This window comes from Carcharodon carcharias, chromosome 18, assembly GCF_017639515.1.
Source record: "Carcharodon carcharias isolate sCarCar2 chromosome 18, sCarCar2.pri, whole genome shotgun sequence".
Classification (NCBI taxonomy): domain Eukaryota; kingdom Metazoa; phylum Chordata; class Chondrichthyes; order Lamniformes; family Lamnidae; genus Carcharodon; species Carcharodon carcharias.
Window position 1 is genome coordinate 26596825 of NC_054484.1, and position 20555 is coordinate 26617379.

Here is a 20555-nt window from a genome sequence, read left to right on the forward strand (position 1 = left end):
GTTACAGATCTTCAGTTGTCTCTATGGACCTTCTTGCCTCTTGCAAGCTATTCTCACTTTAAATCTGCTTTCTGCAGCTTTTGTCTCTCGAAATCTGAAGCATGGAGCCTTTCTCTCTGCCCCTCACTCTCACTTAACAGGCCCTTTTCCCAGGTTCCTGTCCTCCTTTTGACTAGAAGGTTGTTCTTTGGACTTTCCCCTCTTCCGCTCCCCTGGATTCAGGTGGTTTTTCTTTAGCTTGGGACTGGCTATCTTTGCTCCACTCTCTTCTGGCAGCAACTTTCAGAACCAATTGCACTCAACCAGCTTCCAAAGCAACTGTTGTTTCTCCTCTTCTGTGTGTTTATCTGTGGGAGGAACCTGCCTCTCTGGGCCCCTGTTGCTGGGCATCAGTCCAATCCTTCTACCCTTGTATGTTTACCTTTTCTTTAGGGGTCATAAACCTCCTCATTAGAAATGCAAGCACCTTTTTAAAGTGTAACCAAAGCTCAATTTGACCTTTCTTAACACAAAGGTACAGAAGTACAAATCAAGTTTAAACTTTAAAGCTAAAGCTTATTCCTAACATCCACAACTACCAATATAACTTACTTAAACTGTCTCTATTTCCTAACAAGGTATTCAGTATTCTTTGCCAGTGGAATAAAATTAATGAATGCTCCAAATGGTTTGGAGGTCCCTATGTATTGAATTAGCCACTTCTTGTAATCACTTTAAAACCGTCTTTAATACAGGGACCTGGACAAACGGGGAAGAGTGGAAGCCTTGGCAGGAAGCCTGGTGAGCCTTTGACACGCCTCTATGTTTATCCATTCAGTTTTTACACTTTTCAGGAATTTTCTCTAATGATAACATCACAGATTTGACCCTTTGGATAACCAGAGGATTTATAATGCCTTTCATGTCCACAAGATGTTTCAGTGCTTTGAAACCAATGATACTTATGAAATGTAGACACTATTAATGCATGTTAACAGAACTGTCGATTTGCACACAGTAAAGGTGCACAAACAGGAAATGAGACGAATGACCAAGTAATTTTGGCTTTGTTGTTAATTGAGTGAGAAATATTGGCCTGGACACGGCAAGAGATAAGTAATCTTCATGTTATAGGAGCAGGCAGACAGGGCTTTGGTTTAACAGCTCATCCAAAAAATGTCACCTCTGACAATGCTGCTTGCCCTCAGTACCACATAAGTAGCAGACTAAATTGTTGAATTTCTAGAGTGAACTCTCAATCTTCTGACCTAGGTGGGGATGCCACCAACTAACGTGGGTAAACATCACAGCCATTGTGTACTCAGCAAGGCATGGGAGAGTAGTGGCCATGTCACTGGACTAGTAATCCAGAGGCCCAGGCCAATACACTGAGGACATGGGTTCAAATCTCACTATGGCAGCTGGAATCTGGAATATAAAGCTAGTCTCAGTAATGGTGACTATGACAACTATCATCGTTAGGGAAGGAAATCTACCTTTCTTACCCTGTATGCCATACATGCGACTCCAGACCCACAGCAATGTGATTGACAATTGCTGGCTTTACTAGTGATGTCCAGTTCCCATAAAAGAATACATTTAAAAAAGACCCCACAAGCAATAATGAGACTGACATCTAAAGAGTCTCTTTTTTATAGTTGTGTAGAGGGATTAATGTAGGTCAGGATACTTCTGTTTAAATAATTCCATGGTTGGCACCTTTTGCACCTGTTACTTGGTGAGGACGTTTTTCCTCTCCCTTTACTTAAATACAATGGTGTTTCTCTTTTTTTTAAATCTAGCAAGCAACCCTATATTTTTATACCCTATTTCATGAGAGCTGGTTTGGGAGAAATCTCCTGGATTTGATTGTCCCCATTACTCAATCAAATCTGAAATACGCAGGTGGCTGAGGCTTTAAATACCTGTTATCAACATGTGATTACATTTCATGTTACAAGAATTGGGGAGGTCACAGACCCAAATAAAATTGCCAAAGGACCAACTTTCAGGGTGAACAGCCTTATCAGCATTGGTATAGAAGGTTTGAATATGGCTCGGAGAATGGAAGGACTATGGAGTACATTCAAGGAGATGACTTTGAACGCAGTGGACAAATGTGTGACAGTGCAAAGCAAAGATATTAAGCTTAAAGTTGTTTCTGCTAATTCACCTGGAGTACCAAACAATTCACAATGAAGCAAAGTATTGCATTCAAGGGCATGAAGGAAAATGGTACAGAATTGAGGGTTTCAGTACCAACAGGGCATTAAAATAGCGAAACTAATTTGAATTGAATATGACGTGAAATGACGAATAATTCTTTGTTGAGAAAAAGGGAAACAGTGTAATTGGGTGCAGGATACATGCTGACAGTATGTTGCAAAATGCTAAATACATTTTTCTTGCTCCACTATTTACCGAGGAGGAGATGGGTAAATTATTTGATCTGGAATGGGAGCTAGAGGTTTCTGCAGAGGTGACTCACAACACTATTCACCTTACTAACTGCATAGTTGCTGAACAACCATTGAACCTTATTGTAAAAAAATGATTGTACTTGGAATTCCACAGGAACTTGGTAATGTAGAGCATAACAAGCTGTTTCACCTTGTGCAGAATAGTAGAACTAGAGGACACAACTTAGGCTTGTAGCAGGGTGGAACCGGAGAGATGAAAAACTATTCTCTGCAACGTTATTTGAGTGAATATTAAATCTGAGAATGTGCCCCCTAAGTAGGAACCAGATTAGAGACATTGATTTGATCTAATGCAAATTAAGTAGCGTTCTTTCAGAAAATATTTTGGGATGCAATATGTGAGTAATTTGAGACGTGACATATGGTAGGTGTAGCATGCTTAGGGAGGAACAAGTGGCTTTGGACCTGTGACTCCTAAAGTTTTCCACCACTGAGAGCTCTTTGCTTCATGCCTAAACCTATTTAGGAGTAATTGATAAAGAGTGATTAGTCTACAACTGCATTATAGTTGTGATGCAAAACCATCAGATGGTAAAAGGCAAATCAGATTTTTTTTGCCTATATTTAATCCAGCTGTTCCCAAAAAGTACCTGAAGAGTTTGAATTTGCTTTGCCATGTGTATTGCTGCTCACCTGCTACCCCATGGGCTCAATGCTAAATGCCATTGTATTTGTTTTGTTTGCGTATATGACTGAATCCTCTGACCTGACCAGATATATGCATTCCCAGCCATTTGACCAGTTCTAGATTGTCATTTCTCCAGTACTGTGGGATGTGCACTCCCCGTTGATTAACAAACTTCATTGTAAGAAAAAAACACTTGTGTTTTATCCTTCCTCTCTCCAAGTTTTTTCTTTAATTTTATTAATTTTTGCCTTGATGGGTTTTGGGAATTAGGAGCATAATTTTCCCTCTGGAGACTTGGAAGTGTTGGGGGTGAGAGGAGAAAAGAGGGCAGTTTGTAAAGTGTGTGCTTGAGTATGCTTTAACTTGAGCTGCTTTTCTATTAGTGCTGTCAATTTCTAATGAGTTGACCAAAAGCAACTGACAGCAACACCGAAGTATATTGGATATGCAAGACCAAACCCTGGAAAAAACACTTTTGGCTGGGAATCTTCCCAGCTGCCGGCCTCTGATTCTGGCAAGCATACTGGCTGCATGAGACCTATTTTTTGTGAGCTAACAGCACTCATATAAAAGCACAGCAGTATAAAAGCAGCATGAATTGAAGTCTCCAGAAAAACCAGGACTGAGATCCTCAACTGTGGAGGTGTTACTCCTGTGTGTTGATTTTGTAAAACTCTAAACACAAAACTTTGCAGTAAGAGCTGTCTGGAAATGTTTCTTTTCTCCCAAGAATTGTTTTGATTCACTCTGATGAATTAATATTTCAGTGTCATCTGCCTTTTACAGAAATCGCTCAAGTGATAGCTCCTTATACAGCAACAGGTGCTGAACAACTTACCCTAGCACCTGGTCAGCTTATTCTCATTCGCAAGAGAAATGCTGGTGGGTGGTGGGAAGGAGAGCTTCAGGTAGGGAGTGCGTTCATTCTGCTGTTGTTTTTGCTTCGCTGTTATTTGTTACAACAATTGCTAGTGTTATTTGAATTGAGATTGCCTGTGGTTGGATATCTTGAATATTTGGGTAGTTTCTGTTATAATTACAGTATGTAATTTGGATAGCAATTTAAATGAATTGACAGATATATTAAATACTCCTGTCAGTCTCTTCCTTTAATGTTGTTCAGAGGTGAAGCTTCAAAAGGAGGGTGATGTGTGTGTTGGTTTCATAGTGAAAAGTGCATGGGTATTATTTAAGAAAGGGAATCTAGAAATTGAGTTATGTCGATGATCCAATGGGATATATTGAATTTTCGCTTGCAGGAAAAATAATAAACATGGAAGATCCTAGAGTAATGGGTGGTATCGAACCTTACTTTTTAACTTATGGGTCCAAATACAGTTCAGATTAAAAGCATACTGATTGCTTTGCTTTTTTTTTCTTTAGTTGTGTTTATGGCTTCACTTTTCCAAATTAAATACTGGTAGATAATTTGAAGTTTTTTTGTACTGCTGGATTCACTACTTTTTTTTTGCTGTTGTTACAGGCTCGAGGGAAGAAGCGACAAATAGGATGGTTTCCTGCCAATTATGTGAAACTTCTGAGCCCTGGAACAAGTAAAAGTACCCCATCTGATACTGCAAAACCCCCTATAACATCAAATGTCTGTAAGTTTGTCTTTGTAATTATACAAACATTTATTTTGTCAATAGTGACCATAGAACCAGGTGTTGTTCCAAGCTGTTTCATTCCCATTCTTCAGCCATTTTCTTTTTTTCTCGATGATCAGCACTCTTTTGGCCTTTAGGTCCTCAGTTATCCAACACTTTTTACATCATTACTATTTACAAAGATAATAGGCAGATAATTGGTTCCCATATCTTTCCAAATGGCCTTTTCTTCAGCTCCTTCTTTAGGTTAGGGTCTAGAGATGTGCTGGTTTCCAGCTTTCAGAATAGCCAATCCAACTTGCCCTCAAATTTGTGGACCTATTGTTTCATTTTGTTCCAGTTTTTTTTTTTCTCCTCATTCCTGCTTGGATTACTGTTCACAAGCATTGGCAACTATATGGTACAAGCTTAATTGGGTGGTATTGATGTGGCAGCTTAAACAGTTTTTATTGCTGTCGGCTGGGGCTGGACTTCAGAATACAAATACAACATAGAGGAGCTCTCAACGCCAATAAGAGGGGCTTGTGGGAATTCTAGAAGGCCCAGAAGACAAAGTGGTAGGCTGTGATTCCTGCTTGAACTACCCAAAATAGTTGGTGCACTGAATACAGTTTATCTTTGTAATTCTTTGTAATTGCCGAATTTGATGTTGGTTAACAGCATTTAGCTGATTATAAGAAGCTGTCCAGTATAAGTGGGCATGCTATATGCAAATGAGATATCTGAGGACACTGTGTACTTAAAAATGTGGCTATGTTAGTGATTCAATTTCTAGTCAACCTAACAGATGTACTTGCTACCTCAAGATATTGATAGGCTGTAGGATGCCTGAACAAGTTTGTCTGTTCAGGCCTTTGACACACAACAGCTTTGTCCACATAGCATGAATGATGGACTTATTTTAAAAATTGCTGATGTTTAATAAATTATAAACAAAAACAGAATTACCTGGAAAAACTCAGCAGGTCTGGCAGCATCGGCGGAGAAGAAAAGAGTTGACGTTTCGAGTCCTCACGACCTCAAACGTCAACTCTTTTCTTCTCCGCCAATGCTGCCAGACCTGCTGAGTTTTTCCAGGTAATTCTGTTTTTGTTTTGGATTTCCAGCATCCGCAGTTTTTTTGTTTTTATTTAATAAATTATACTTGTTCTTTTTCCCTCCCTCCCTCACCACCACCACCACCTGCATGCACACACACACCACCCCCCCCCCCCTCACGAAATCATCTAATAAGAAATTTGTAATAATGCTTCTGTCACCAATGGTGCCACATCAAGGTGCAGTGTGTTCCTAATATTCAATCTTTGGGAACATCAGAATAGTAAAACATTTCAATGCAAACTTAAAATTATGCCAAGAATACTGAAGCCTTCTGTGGTTTTGTACTGTAGAATTTTAGCACGGGGAGCTGTCAAGAAGTTTGCTTATGAGTTATGACTGGTTGGTGTAAATTTTGGAAAGTATATCCTCTAATTGTTTCTATGCAGACACACCTATACCTGTATAAAAACAAAGTGCTGGGAAAACTCAGGTCCTTCGGAATATGTGGAGAGCGAAACAGAGTTAATGTTTCGAGTCCAATATGACTTCTTCGGAACTGAAGAGAGGCAGAAATGTGATGGGGTTGTTGCTGTTGAAAAGTGGGGGAGGGGCAGGCTGAGCAAAAGGGAAGGTCAGGGGTAGATTAGAGGACAGAGGGGAGATTACATTTCAAAAATGTCATAGAGCAAAAGACAAAGAGAGTGGGGATGGTAGTAGTAAAGCATTGGTCCAGAGTAGATGCTAGTAGCAGAATAAAGGTCAGCATTGTCTGAAAGCAAAATAGTAGGCTGTGTTAATAGCAGAATAAAGGTCAGTGCTGTCTGAAAGAAAAACATGAGAACAAGATGCAGATTTGCACTAGGGGAAAAAATACAAACTGGAGGATAGAGTTCGTGGTCTGAAGTTGTTGAACTTGATGTTGAGTCCAGAAGACTAAAGTGCCTAACCAGAAGGTGAGGTGCTGTTCTGCAAGTTAGTGTTGGGCTTCACTGGAACACTGTAGCAGGCCGAGGACAGAAATGTGAGCGTGAGAGCAAAGTGGTGAATTGAAATGGAGTCTGGGTCATGCTTGCAGACTGAACAGAGGCACGCTGCAAAGCACCCACTCAGTCTGCCTTCGGTCTCCCCATTGTAGAGGAGACTGCATCGTGAGCAGGGAATGCAACAGATTAAATTCAAATAAGTACTAGTAAAGCAGTTTTACCTGGCAGTTTTTGGGGCCTTTGACATTTAGGAGGGAGGAGGTAAAGGGGCAGGTGTTACACCATCTGCAATTGTATGAAAAGGTGTTGTGGGAAGGGGGTAAGATGTTTTTTGGGAGGGGGGGGGTGATAGAGGAGTGGACCAGGGTGTCGCAGAGGTAACATTCCCTTTGGAATGCTGATGGGAGGGGAAGGGCAGTTGTGCAGAAATGGAGGATAATCCTTTAAATGCAGAGGCTGGTAAGGTGGAAAGTGAGGACAAGGGGAGCCCTATCATAGTTCTGGGAGGGATGCAAATGGGTGAGAGAAGAAGTGCAGGAAGTGGGTTAGACACAGTTGAGGGCCCTGTCAACCTTTGTGGGGGATTCCTCGGGTTGAGGAAAAAAGGCATGTTGGAAGTGCTGTTCTGGAAGGTAGCATCATCTGAACAGATGCAACGGAGAACAGAAACTGAGAAAATGGGATGGAGCCCCTGCAGGAGGCAGGGTGTGAGGAGGTGTAGTCGAGGTAACTGTGGGAGTCAGAGGACTTGTGATGAATATACCTATATGAAACGCTTATACCTTTGTTTGGAATTCCAGTTTCATTTCACATTTGAGAAGAAGAAAATTATACATTCCAAATCATTCTCAAGGATCTTAAAACCATTGAATTCCTGATTCCTCTTAATCTACTATTTCTCTTTCAGGCTTTTAAAACCAAGCCCACCTAATTATTAATTCAGCCTTGGACCCTACTCATTAAACACATCAAACTACCTTTCTTGATTTAAAGATGCAATTTTTTCTGTTCTTGTGTAATTTTGTTTCAATGGCTGTAACTGGCATAAATCATAGCCACACATATCCATATTGCATGCAGACAGCTTTTAAATGCTACAAGTCCACCCAGTGGGGGAGGGTTTAAACGAGACCGGCAAGGGGATGGGAACCTGAGCAAGGAGACGAGAGGAAAACAAAGATAGAAACCAAGGGCAGAAAAATTGAAAGCAAAGGGGAAGGCAGAGGAAATAAGGGCCAACAGCAAATAGGGCCATAGTACAAAAAAATGTGTAAAAATGTTAAAAAGGCAAATATAAAGGCACTGTACCTGAATGGACAGAGCATTCGCAATAAGGTAGATGAATTAACAGCGAAAATAAATGTGAACGAGTACAAAATGATTGCGATTACGGAGACATGGCTGCAGGGTGACCAAGACTGGGAACTGAATATCCAAGGGTATTCGGTATTTGGGAAGGACAGGGAAAAGGGGGTGGGGTGGCATTATTAGTTAAGGATGAAATCAGTGCTATAGTGAGAAAGGATATTGAGTCAGAAAATCCTAGATGTAGATTCAATCTGGGTGGAGCAAAGAAGCAACAAAGGATGGAAAACATTAGTGGGAGTTGTCTATAGGCCTCCAGACACCAGTGGTAAGGTAGGGGATGGCATTCAACAGGAAATTGGAGATGCATGTAGCAAGGGTGCTATGGTAATCATGGATGACTTTAATCTGCATATAGACTGGGCAAACCAAATTAGCAATAATACTGTGGCAGATTATGGTTTTTTTAGACTAGTACGTCGAACCAACTAGGGAACAGCTATCTAGATTTGGTATTGTGCAATGCTAAGAGGCTTGTTGTGGTGTCTTTGATGAACGGACCACAGGAGTCTCAGTTACAGGTTACGATCGTTTATTCATGCAATTGCAAGGAGGGCACCATCTCAATGCAGCTTGAGACAGTACTCTGCTAAACTACAAGTGTTCATCATATTTATACATTATTGGTCACGTACAGGAACGGTTTCTAGATTTCAATCTTGTCAACAAAAATGTTTACATTAAACAGACAAGTCTCTGGTACAAAGGTAAAAGCATCATCTGACCCTACCTTCACCCAGGCAGTGACCTACCTTCTTATCTAAACTGGGACCATCTGTCCTTCCCCTATCTGTTGATGAGCACAATTAATCTATGTTATTGCCATCCTCTGACTCCAGTCTAACTCCCAGGACCTTGCTGGTGATTGCAAACCCTCAGGGTGTACAAAGTTTGAGAGTGTACAAGGTACATCTGATTTAACTGTTCAATTGTTGATTTACTGATTTGCGCTGGCCTGCCTCTAGATTCTAATTTAAGTAATTCATTCCCTTATAATGAATTCTCCCTTACCATAAATTCTCATTTACTTTCTTCCCCCTAACAGGGCTAATTAATAAATCCTGTTGTGTAGGGTCCTTTAGGGAACAGTGATCATAATATGATAGAATTCTTCATTAGGATGGAAAGTGAAGTAGATCAATCTGAAACAAGGGTCCTAAGCCTAAGCAAAGGAAGCTATGAATATATGAGGGGTGAGTTGGCTATGATAGATTGCGGGACTTCATTAAAAGGTGGATAGACAGTGGCTAATATTTAAGGAACGAATGCATGCATTGCAACAGTTATACATTCCTTTCTGGCTCAAACACAACAGGTATAGTGGCCCAACCATGGCTAACTAAAGAAATTAAGGGTAGTATTAGATTTAAAGAGAAGTCATTAAAGTTGCTAGAAAAAGTAGCCCAAGAATTAGGAGCAGTTTAGAATTCAGCAAAGGAGGACCAAGAGATTGATTAAGAGGGGAAAAATAGAGTATGAGAATAAACTTGCAAGGAGCCTAAAAGGGAACTATAAAAGTTTCTATAAGTATGTGAAAAGAAAATGATTAGTGAAGGCAAGTGCAGGTCCCTTAGAGTCTGAAACAGGAGAACCTATAATGGAGAACAAGGAAATGGCAGAGCAATTAAACAACTACTTTAGTTCTGTCTTCATGGAAGAAGACACAAATAACTTCCCAGAAATGCTAGGGAACCAAGCATCAAATGAGGAGGAGGAATTGAAGGAAATTAACATTAATAGAAAAAAAGGTGCTGGAGAAACTAATGGGACTGAAAGCTGATAAATCCCCTGGGCCTGATAATCTACATCCCAGGGTACTAAAGGAGGTGGCCATGGAAATAGTGGATGTGTTGGTTGTCATCTTCTAAAATTCTGTAGATTCTACAACAGTGCTGGCAAATTGGAGGGTGACAAATATCAGCCTACTTTTCAAAAAAGGAGGGAGGGAGACAACAGGGAGTTACAGACCGGTAGACCGGTTAGCCTAACAACAGTAGTAGGGAAAATGCTAGAGTCTATTATAAAGGATGTGGTAACAGGACACTGAGAAAATACCAACAGGATTAGACAAAGTCACCGTGGATTCAGGAAAGGGAAATCATGATTGACAAACATATTGGAGTTCTTTGAGGACATAACTGGTAGAATAAATAAAGGAGAACCAGTGGATGTGGTGTATTTGTATTCTCAAAAAGCTTTTGATGAAGTCCCGCATAAGAGGTTAGTGTGCAAAATTAAAGCACATGGGATTGGGTTAATATATTGGCATGGATTGAGAATTGGTTGACAGAGTAGCTATGAATGGGTCTTTTGTGGAGTGGCAGGCGGTGATTAGTGAGGTACCGCAGGGATCAAAGAACATAAGAAATAGGAGCAGGAATAGGCCATTCGGCCCCTCAAGCCTGCCCTGCCATTCAATAAGATCATGGCTGATCTGCCCCAGGCCTCAACTCCTCTTGGGTGCCAGCTCCTCATAGGCCTCACCTCCCTGATATTTCAAAAATTTATCTACCTTTTTAAATACTTTCAGTAATCTAGCCTCCACGACTCTTTGGTGTAGAGAATTCCAGACAATCACTACCCTCTGATAGAAGAAATTCCTTTGTATCTCAGTTTTAAATGAGTGTCAGTGCTTGGTCCCCAGCTATTCACAATATATATCAATGATTTGGATGAGGGAACTAAACGTAATATTTCCAACTTTGCTGACAACAAAACTAGGTGGGGATGTGAGAGGTGAGGAGGATGTAGAGATGCTTCAAGACAGTTTAGACAATTGAATGAGTGGGCAAATACATGGTGGATGCAGTATAATGTGGATAAGTGACGTTATCCACTTCAGTAGGAAGAACAGAATGGCAGTATTATTTAAATAGTGATAGATTGGGAAATATTGATGTACAAAGGGACCTGGGTGTTCTTGTCCACCAGTCACTGAAAGCAAGCATGCAAGTGCAGCAAGGAGTTAGGAAGGAAAATGGTATGTTAGCCCTCATTGCAAGATGATTTGAGTACACGAGCAAGGATGTCTTATTGCAGCTGTACAGGGCCTTGGTGAGACCACAGCTGGAGCATTGTGTGCAGTTTTGGTCTCCTTACCTCAGAAAGGATATACTTGCCATAGAGGGAGTGCAGCAAAGGTTCACCGGACTGATTCCTGGGATGGCAGTTTTGGTCTCCTTACCTCAGAAAGGATATACTTGCCATAGAGGGAGTGCAGCAAAGGTTCACCGGACTGATTCCTGGGATGTCGTTTGAGAGGTTGGGGCAACTGGGCCTGTGTTCACTGGAGTTTAGAAGAATGAGGGGATCTCATTGGAACATATCAAATTTTGACAGGGCTGGACAGACTGGATGCAGGGATGATGTTTCCTCTAACTGGGAGGTTCTAGAACAAGGGGTCACAGTCTCAGGATACGGGGTAGACCATTTAGGACTAAGGTGAGGAGAAACGTCTTCAATGAGGGTGGTGAACCTGTGGCATTCTCTACCACAGAAGGCTGTGGAGGCCAAGTCCCTACTGAATATATTTAAGAAGGAAATAGATTTCTTGTTGCTAAAAGTGTCAAGGGGTATGGGAACAGAGTGGAAGTATGGCATTGAAATAGAGTATCAGCCATGATTATATTGAATAGCAGAGCGGGCTCGAAGGGCTGAATGACCTCCTTTTTTCTATGTTTCTAAGCAAGCAAAGACTATTGCCGTGCGCCGGATGGGCCCATGTGACACTTCACAAACGTTTTTGCTTCACCTCCATAAATTGAGGTACATTTGAAGTAGCTTCAGTTTCTGAAGCTAGTCAAGGAATTACATTTTTCACTGATCTTTCTATTAGGAAGAAAGCTGCTCTGCATTGTGTGATGTGATAATTAACTGGCTGCTAGATTCAGTATCTGATCTGTGCAGAGTTTTGTGACCTTGGCCAAGATGGCTCTGAGTCCATTGATTTGACCTGAATTTGCTAGGAAGAAAGGGGAAAATAAGCCAGGGTCTCCTATTCCTGTCATCCAAAAGCTCCTTGTTTTTGTATGTAATTCTGAGGAGACAATTAACTTGGACTAGTCAGTAGCCTGTTTACTGCATCAGCTAATATGCTAAGAATGGTACTGTGAATACAGACGAGTAGAAGTAGCTACCTTGTGGTTGTGGAGAGAGCAAGAAACTTTTGAGATCCATTTGATTCCATCAAATTGACTCCATTTTGATGATGTACTTTTCAGTAAGGGTGCCAGCAGATAGGGATATTTCCTCTCTCTAAGAATTAAGCATGGCTGAAAGCAGCTGATAAAATTTTCACACTTTGAAGATGAAACGCAGTTGTTAGTAATGATGTTTGGTGAAATATACCATGATACTCCTAGTTTTTAAATTGTTAGATTGCAATCCTTAAAGTGTTCCATCTCCTGTAAATTTACTAGAATTTCAAAATACTTGCCCTGGGCCTTTAGTAGTAATGTTTTTCGTATTCTACTAAAAATAAATTGATCTATTCCTAGTTTGTTGTGTGACCTTTAGCTGCCTGTTTTATGCAATTACTCACATATTCTCTAGAAGTCTGTAGACATGTTTAAAAATATACAAAGGAAAAGGATGTTGTCAGCAGTGCATCTCACAACCCCCCACACCTCTGTGTTTGCAATAAGTTATTTTCCATTGCAAAAATGCTCATTGTTTGGTTTCAAAAGTGTCCTTTGAAACATTTACCATTTTGGATCAAAAGCTGAAGGCCCAAAATCCAAGTGTAGGGAGGAGACTTTCCTTGTGTTCAGATTGAGAAGTGTAAGTAAAATTCCTTCAATTCCTCAAGTTTTTTTTGACATTGTTACAAAGCTCTGCTGTTGCAATAACTGTAGACTTTGAATCAGCTGTCTGAATCCAGTCTGTTTGTACACATGTGCCCTGAGCTTCCACTTTATCTCGAGTTGGAAGTGAACTGTCCAGTAGAAATAGTTTTCTCATCACTAAAATGGGAATTCTTGGAGTTTAGACATCTGGTATTTCCAGCCAAAGACACCAATTGGATGTTGGAATGGCAAGAGAGATGACATGTTTTTGATTTATTTTTGTCAGAAACTAAAAATTTATCCCTAAACTGAGAAATTATATACATTTGGCATTCAATCACTTGTTGAGCTGTACCAATGCACAGGAATTAGTATTTGGCATTGATAATGCAGCTAATTTGAAAATAACTTAGCATGTATCATTGTTAAATTTATATATTTTTAACATGGTTAGACTCTTGCTGCCAAGTGATGTTTTAGTTTGAATTACAGCTTTTAATCAGGCCACTTTAGTCGGTGCAAAGCAATGTTGCTTAATTATCAAAATTCATTGAGGTCACAAGCCAATGCAAGCTTTAGTAACCTATATTTCAGCTCTTCAGTTAGGAATTTGGCAAATGAACAGAAAATACTGCAGTCCTCCTAGCCACTCCCCAAAATCTCAATTGTCTGTTTCACCAGTGTTATTTTGCCTCCAAACCCAGAAGTAAATATTCTCACAATGCTAAGTCCTGATCTTTAGAGACTTCATGTTGGAATTATGAAAATTCTACTGTAGTACTAATTTCTGTTTCTATTTTGACAGTGTTCCAGGTGATTGGTATGTATGACTACATTGCACAGAATGATGATGAACTTGCTTTTGCCAAAGGACAGATCATCGGTGTTCTTAATAAGGATGATCCAGATTGGTGGAAAGGGGAACTCAATGGAGTCATGGGTCTCTTCCCATCCAACTATGTGAAGCTAACAACAGATATGGACCCGAGCCAGCAATGTAAGTGGCTTATAAAATTTTATTTATTATCTAGTCAGTATGGAAACATGCAGCATTGCTGTGATTCTGCTATGCTGCTGCATTTAATAGTCTCTTTGAAGACCTTCTGTAAAGCAGTTTTTTTCAGTTCCCACCCCTTTTTATTGCATGCACGTTTTTATCATTTGCATCACGCTGTACATGCCCGACTCATTTCCTAGCTTGAATTTGCACATGTTTTGTTTGCTTATGTGTTGTGTTTTCCTCCTTTTTCTAGGATCATATGTTGCCCATCCCCCACTCAGGCTTGAAAGTCCTCAAAGAGACCCACTATCCCATATCACTGCCAGAGGGATGATGGGAGATGCAGCCTTGATCATGTGACTTCTGCATGATCATCAACTGGCTACTGACTAGAAGAACACTGCAGAGCAGTTTTACCTCATTTTACTTTAGTTGCGTATAGTCCTAGATATTTTTAGTTTAAGTCTATTAAAATTTTTTAAAAGGATAGTGGGTCCTTTTGTGGCTTTTGCTGCCCCCAGTTTATTTCTGCACCTGTGGAAAACACTAGTTTTTAAAATCAGCCCTTAATTAAGACAAACCAATGTTTCTGTTTTTAAACATTAATTTTAAATGCCTACATGCTTTTGTCTTGCAAAACGACCCACTATCAAGGAATGCTGCATGTGGTATTAACTCTTCAGTATGTCCTCCTTCAAAGCATTTTTAATTCAGCATCCGTTTATATTGAACAAACATGTCACTGTCCAGTATTAAAAATGATGCAAGTCATAGCAATTCTGTGAAATGCAGAGGTACTTATTGAAGGGGTTATTGATTCGCTTAAGTCAAAGCATTTTGTGATAATTCTCAAATGAATCTTCCTCTGCATATTAACGCTTTGGTTGGCCAATTTCAATTGAAATGTCAGACCGACTACTATGATTTCTAAGAAGTGGCAGAAAACACCTAGTGCAAATGTATTTTGTGTCTTAGCCCCTTCACGTAAGTTTGCTTCTGCATTTCATCACTGGAAAATAGTCATTTGAACAAACAATTCTTGACAAGAAAGAATGTATAGAAATACTATCCTACAATTAACTACAGTGTTTACAAATTGTAATCTTTTAGTGCATTGTATTTATACAAATTAACAAACAATGGAGCTTTTACTTAGAAATGAGACATAAAATTCGATTAAATTCTGTGGCTCAGTTACATGTCACCATCAGGCGCTCTAAGTATGAGGTAAAATTCATGCTAGAAAGCTTGCGTTCCGTTTAAAAAATGGTAATATTGTTTCAGGTCTTTTTTTATTCTCTGCAACATCACTGTTTCCTAATACAAGCAGTATAAGTAGTGTTTGCTTCTCATGAGGCATTTGGGTAGCGCACAAAACAACTGAGGCTCAAATTTGGTTTCATTTGTTTGTGGAAGTATTTCATTGTTATAAATATAAAGTATATATAAATATATATCGTATGACCAGTGTTAAGAACTGGTTGTCACATGCATCCTTGAACTACATGTACAGGTAAAAAATTAAAAGCTCCATTTTAAAATTGACTGTAATGTGTGTCTGTTTCTTTATCATATATAACTAATGTCAGTACTGTATCATTCTTGAGTCATCAAAATCATGTTCGTGACTAATCCTTTTAGCACTATGGAAACCTATGCACGTCAAACTTTCATCGAAAATTGAATATTTTCTATTTACTTTTCAACATTCAAATTTTCAGAGGCAAGTTCTTTTTACACAAAATTAATTATTCTGGGTTGTAAAGTTAATTGAATATTGAAAAAAGCATGCCTCTCCCAATTTCTTCTAATTGGATAGATCACATTTTGCTATGTGCAGAAATCGACACATGCTAAGAGTTGTAATTGCTCCTTATTTACATGCATATTTAGGAGTATAATGAGTTTTTTAATTAGAACAGTTAGTTTTAGAAACTACCTACATATCGGAGTAAATTACGAAATATGAATTAGAAGCAGGAGTATGCCACCTGGCCTCTTGAGCTTGATCCGTCAGTCAGTGAGATCATGGCTGATCTGATTGTCACCTCAACTCCACATTCTTGCCTACCCCATAACCTTTCACCCCCTTGCTTATCAAAAATCTATCTACCTCTGCCTCAAAGATACTCAAGGACTCTGCTTTCACCTCTTTTGAGGTAGAGAATTCCAAAGTGTCTCAACCCTCCATGAGAAAATTTTTGTCCTCATCTTTGTCCTGAATGGGCGACCTCTTATTTTGAAACATCCTTTCCACATTCACTCTGCCAAGTCCCCTCAGGATCTTATATGTTTCAATCAAGTTGCCTCTTACTCTTCTAAACTCCAGCAGATACAAGCCTAGCATGTCCAGCCTTTCCTCATAAGACAACCTGCATAGTCCAGGTATTAATCTGAACTGCTTCTAATGCATTTACATCTTGCCTTAAATAAGGAGACCAATACTGTACACAGTACTCTAGATGTGATCTCACCAATGCCCTGTATAACTTAAGCATAACTTCCCTACTCTGTATTCAGTTCCCCTCACAATAAGCAATAACATTCTATTCAATTTGCTAATTACTTGCTGCACTTGCATACTAACCTTTTGTGATTCATGCACTAGGACACCCAGATCCCTCTACATCTCGGGTCTCTGTAGTTTTTAACCATTTAGATAATAAGCCTTTTTTTTTATTCGTACTGCCAAAATGGACAACCTCACATTTTCTTACATTATACTACATTTTCCAAATTTTTGCCCACTCACCTAACCGATATATATCCTTTTGTGGCTTCCTTATGTCCTCTTCACAACTTACTTTCTTATCTATCTTTGTGTTATCAACAAATTTATCAACCATACCATCGGTCCCTTTATTCAAATCATTATATACATTGTAAAGAGTTGAGAAAATATGAAATAAATCAGATTTCATTCTCACTGTTAAATCAAGATTAAAGTTGAGGTTTGAATTTATGGAAACTCAACTTGAGTCTTTTTTTACCCTGTGCAAACTTCATACTGTTGAGCATTTCTTTCTGCTCTGCTTCACCCTGATCATAAGAAATAGGAGCAGGAGTAGGCCATTTGCCCATTGAGCCTGCTCCACCTTTCAGTAAGATCTTGGCTGACCTAATTGTGGCCTTAACTTCACTCTCTTGCCTGTCCCCTGTAACCTTTGACTCCAGTGCTGATCAAAAACCTGCCCAACTCCGCCTTGAACATATTCAATGACACAGCCTCCACTGCTCCTTGTGGAAGAGAATTCCAAAGACCAACAAGCCTCAGAGAGAAGAAATTCCTCTTCTCCATATTGAATGGAGATTTTTAAACTCTGCCCCCTAGTTCTAGATTCCCCACAAGGGGAAACATCCTCTTAGCATCTACCCTGTCAGAATCTTTTATGTTTCAATACGATCACCCCTCATTCTTCTAAACTCCAATATGTATAGGCCCAACCTGCTCAACTTTCCCTCGTTAAGACAACCCCTTCATCCCAGGAATCAGTGGAGTGAACCTTTTCTGAACTACTTCCAATGCAAGTATATCCCTCAAGTAAGGAGACCAAAACTGTACACAGTATTCTAGGTGTAGTCTCACCAGTGCCCTGTACAACTCCAAGCCCCACTGTCCAATTTATCATCTGAGTCAGTGTGTGAGTGATTTGATCATACAACTGTACCAGTGCTGTTCTGTAATTGTCTGCTCGTCAGTGCAGTTGAGACACTGAAGGTGGTTTGCCTTCTGTCTTTGTGGGAAACTGCCCAGCTTTCACCTGATGGGCTGGCTGAAATTAGAAATTTGCTGCCTAGAGAATGTGAAATAAAACGACCTTGCATCCACTTTTTCTAATTTTGGAGTGAGCTTTTGCCAATGGTGATGGCACCCTATAACCAGCCAATGGAAATTGTGCAAAGATGGGTTTACCAGCTAGTGGAAATTGTGTGAAGGAGTCTTGAGATAACCTTTTTTCACGTAACCTTTTTCTACACATGCACACATGAAGAGTGGACTTGCTTTCAGTGTAAAGCGCATTTCTTGCATGATGTGTCCAAAAGCCTTGATCTTTCTTTATACCTATCCTAATGATCTTTTAATTCCTGCAGTCTGACATATCAATGAAATGGATGCAATCTATTGACATTGTTTCTGGACATTTAGTTATAGCTATCACTCGAACAGCATATAGTTTTCTGTCGATCAGAATTTCTTTTTCATTTCTCTTAGTTTTAAGCTGTATTTTGCTGGTTATTTGATAGTGCAAAATTTCAACATGGACAGATTTAAAACCAAGGAGTTTAAAAGCAGAGACCTGAAAACCATGTTTCTGTGGTTTTGTAAAATACTGCAAGGATACTGATTAAAATTAATTCCCCTCTGCAAATATAATGCTCAGTATTTTTTCATCAGCCAAGTAAGTTAAATAGCCAAAAGCAAAAAATTATTGCATCATTTTTATAGTAAATTTGATATATAAATGCAAGTAGTTGCTAGACGTTCTGGCAATAAGAAATGAGTGAAAGTTAAGATGGTGCACTATGAAGACATTGAGCAGGATTGGACATCCTTGGATTGAATGTGTACAGGGGACCTAATAACTTCACCTAGAAGTAGCTATATGAGAGAATTGAAATTGTGTAGACTGGAATCATCAATTCAAGTCTAAAAATTACAACCAGGGTTTAAAATCCTTGCCATCTACGAGCCCTTCCCTGAATCCAATCTCAAAGTACTTTCCACATTCTACTGTCAGTCTCTATACCGAGCAACTTCTCATCCTCAACGTCAGTCTTCAGCATTCTTTGAATTCATTGCCCTCCTTTTCTTTGGGAACCCTCTTCCTTCCTGTAAACTCACTTATGTTGGTTCATGGCCCCTTAGCCCTCCAATTTCCACAATATCTCTGCAACTGTTCATTTGCTCAGTCACTTCCTTACCTCTACTTTGACCTTGTCCTCAACAAAACATTGACTATTTCCCCGCTGTACCACTGCTCACTCAAGTCCGAAGAGTACAGACCTTAGCATTATCTGGCTTGGCCATCCATTGCCAGAGCTGACTTGAGCACAGGCAGATCTATTTTTGACATTTTTATACTTAGAGAGGAAAAGGACACCTGGCACATTTTTCTGAATAAAATGGTTTTGCTTAGAAATTATGAAGTACCAAAAGAGAAAAATATAGCAGCCCAGTAGCTGAATTGAGCTCACCTCCTTTAAAACCTTGATTCTGAAAAAGCTCCTGGCTCCAATAGATTGTGTTTGAAAACTCAAAGAAATCTACTTAAGTACCCTTATTATTATGCTCATCAAGTGAAAATAGCAGATGTGCCTATATATATGTAAGGAGGTGCCAAAATCGGAACAGAGTAGTTACGGACTATAGCAGTACAACTGCTAGAGGTGTCAAAACGCATTGAGGGTGTAGTGCATTTGAAATTCTTGCAACCTCTCTAGTTGTTAATTTGGTTTCAAAGTAAACTGGTTCAATTGAATAGCTGAACAACCTCATTATGTTGATATAAAGTAATTCAGTGCATTGTCAAAGAGGCATTGAAATTTCTTGTGATCTATCAGGTGACTTCCTCAAAAGATAGAAACAGCATAACTGTCGTCATGTTGCCCTTAAGGAAAGTAGGACAAAGCATCCACCAAGCCAACATTGATGAAGGAAGTGCTATCTAAAGTGGTGGTCCATTTCAGGACCATAGAACCATGGAGTTACGCACAAAAAGAAGCCATTCATATCTGTGCCGACTGAAAAAACTAGCCACCTGTTCTAATCCCACCTTCCCACACCCAGTCCATAGCTTTGCAGGTTACAGCATTTCAGGTTCAGATCCAGGTACCTTTTAACAAGCTGAGGGTTTCTGCCTCTGCCACCAAACCAAACAGTGAATTCCAGACACCCGCCATGCTCTGGTGAAAAAGCTTTTCCTAATATCCTCTAATTCTTCTACCAATCACCTTAAATCTGTGTCCCATGGTAATTGACCTCTCCGCTAGGGGAAACGAGTCTTAGCTATCTACTCTGTCTATGCCCCTCATAATTTTGTACACCACATTCAAGTCACCCCTCAGCCTCTTCTGTTCTAAGGGAAAAACAAATTCAGCCTATCCAATCTTTCTTCATAGCTGCAATTTTCACAGGGTTTCTGTAGTGAACATTAATTCCCCAACCAAAAGACAGGCAATGACTGGCTGGCTGATGTTAGGTTGGTGTAGATTGAACCAAATAGGAGGTTGTCTCATGGCACAATACAATTCTGGTAAAAGCTGATGGTGTTGCTCACCAGTTCTACAAGAAGTTGCAAGCTTTCCTCGGTTACTTTTTTGGCAGGATATTTATACCTGATGTTCATCATAGTAAATGGCAAAGATGGTTGGAAAAGCTGATAGAATTCTCAAGTAAGTTCATGCATGTCCATCACTGAAAATTGAAATGTTATATAAAATCTGATTCTAGCCATTAGAGTACTGCAGTATTGCAAAAAAAAAACTTGTCTTTGTATGGACTTGAAACTGGTAGACTAAATAAGGGTGACAATGCCTGGTGGGATGCACTCTCCATGGTCCTTGTGAAGATTGAAGCAGATGTATTTATAATTTGCTGCCAATGCACATCAACCATCTCTCTTCACCCAAGCACCATTCACCTGAATATTAGTTCATGCACTATTCTGCATTTGGATATTATGGATAT

General features: G+C 39.7%; 1 protein-coding gene across 2 annotated transcripts in view; it reads left to right on the forward strand.

Annotated features, from left to right (window-relative positions):
* The window catches only part of itsn1 (intersectin 1 (SH3 domain protein)), a 188687-nt gene that overhangs the window by 139025 nt on the left and 29107 nt on the right, over positions 1-20555 (forward strand). The window contains exons 27-31 of one of the 2 annotated variants that reach the window (XM_041210806.1): positions 735-780; positions 3874-3995; positions 4571-4691; positions 13673-13864; positions 14121-15412. In XM_041210806.1, the coding sequence (XP_041066740.1) occupies positions 735-780; positions 3874-3995; positions 4571-4691; positions 13673-13864; positions 14121-14122 (483 nt within the window). In that variant the 3' untranslated portion in view covers positions 14123-15412. Of the gene's footprint in view, positions 1-734; positions 781-3873; positions 3996-4570; positions 4692-13672; positions 13865-14120; positions 15413-20555 lie in introns of those variants that run through there. The other variant, XM_041210808.1, reaches the window with a different exon arrangement.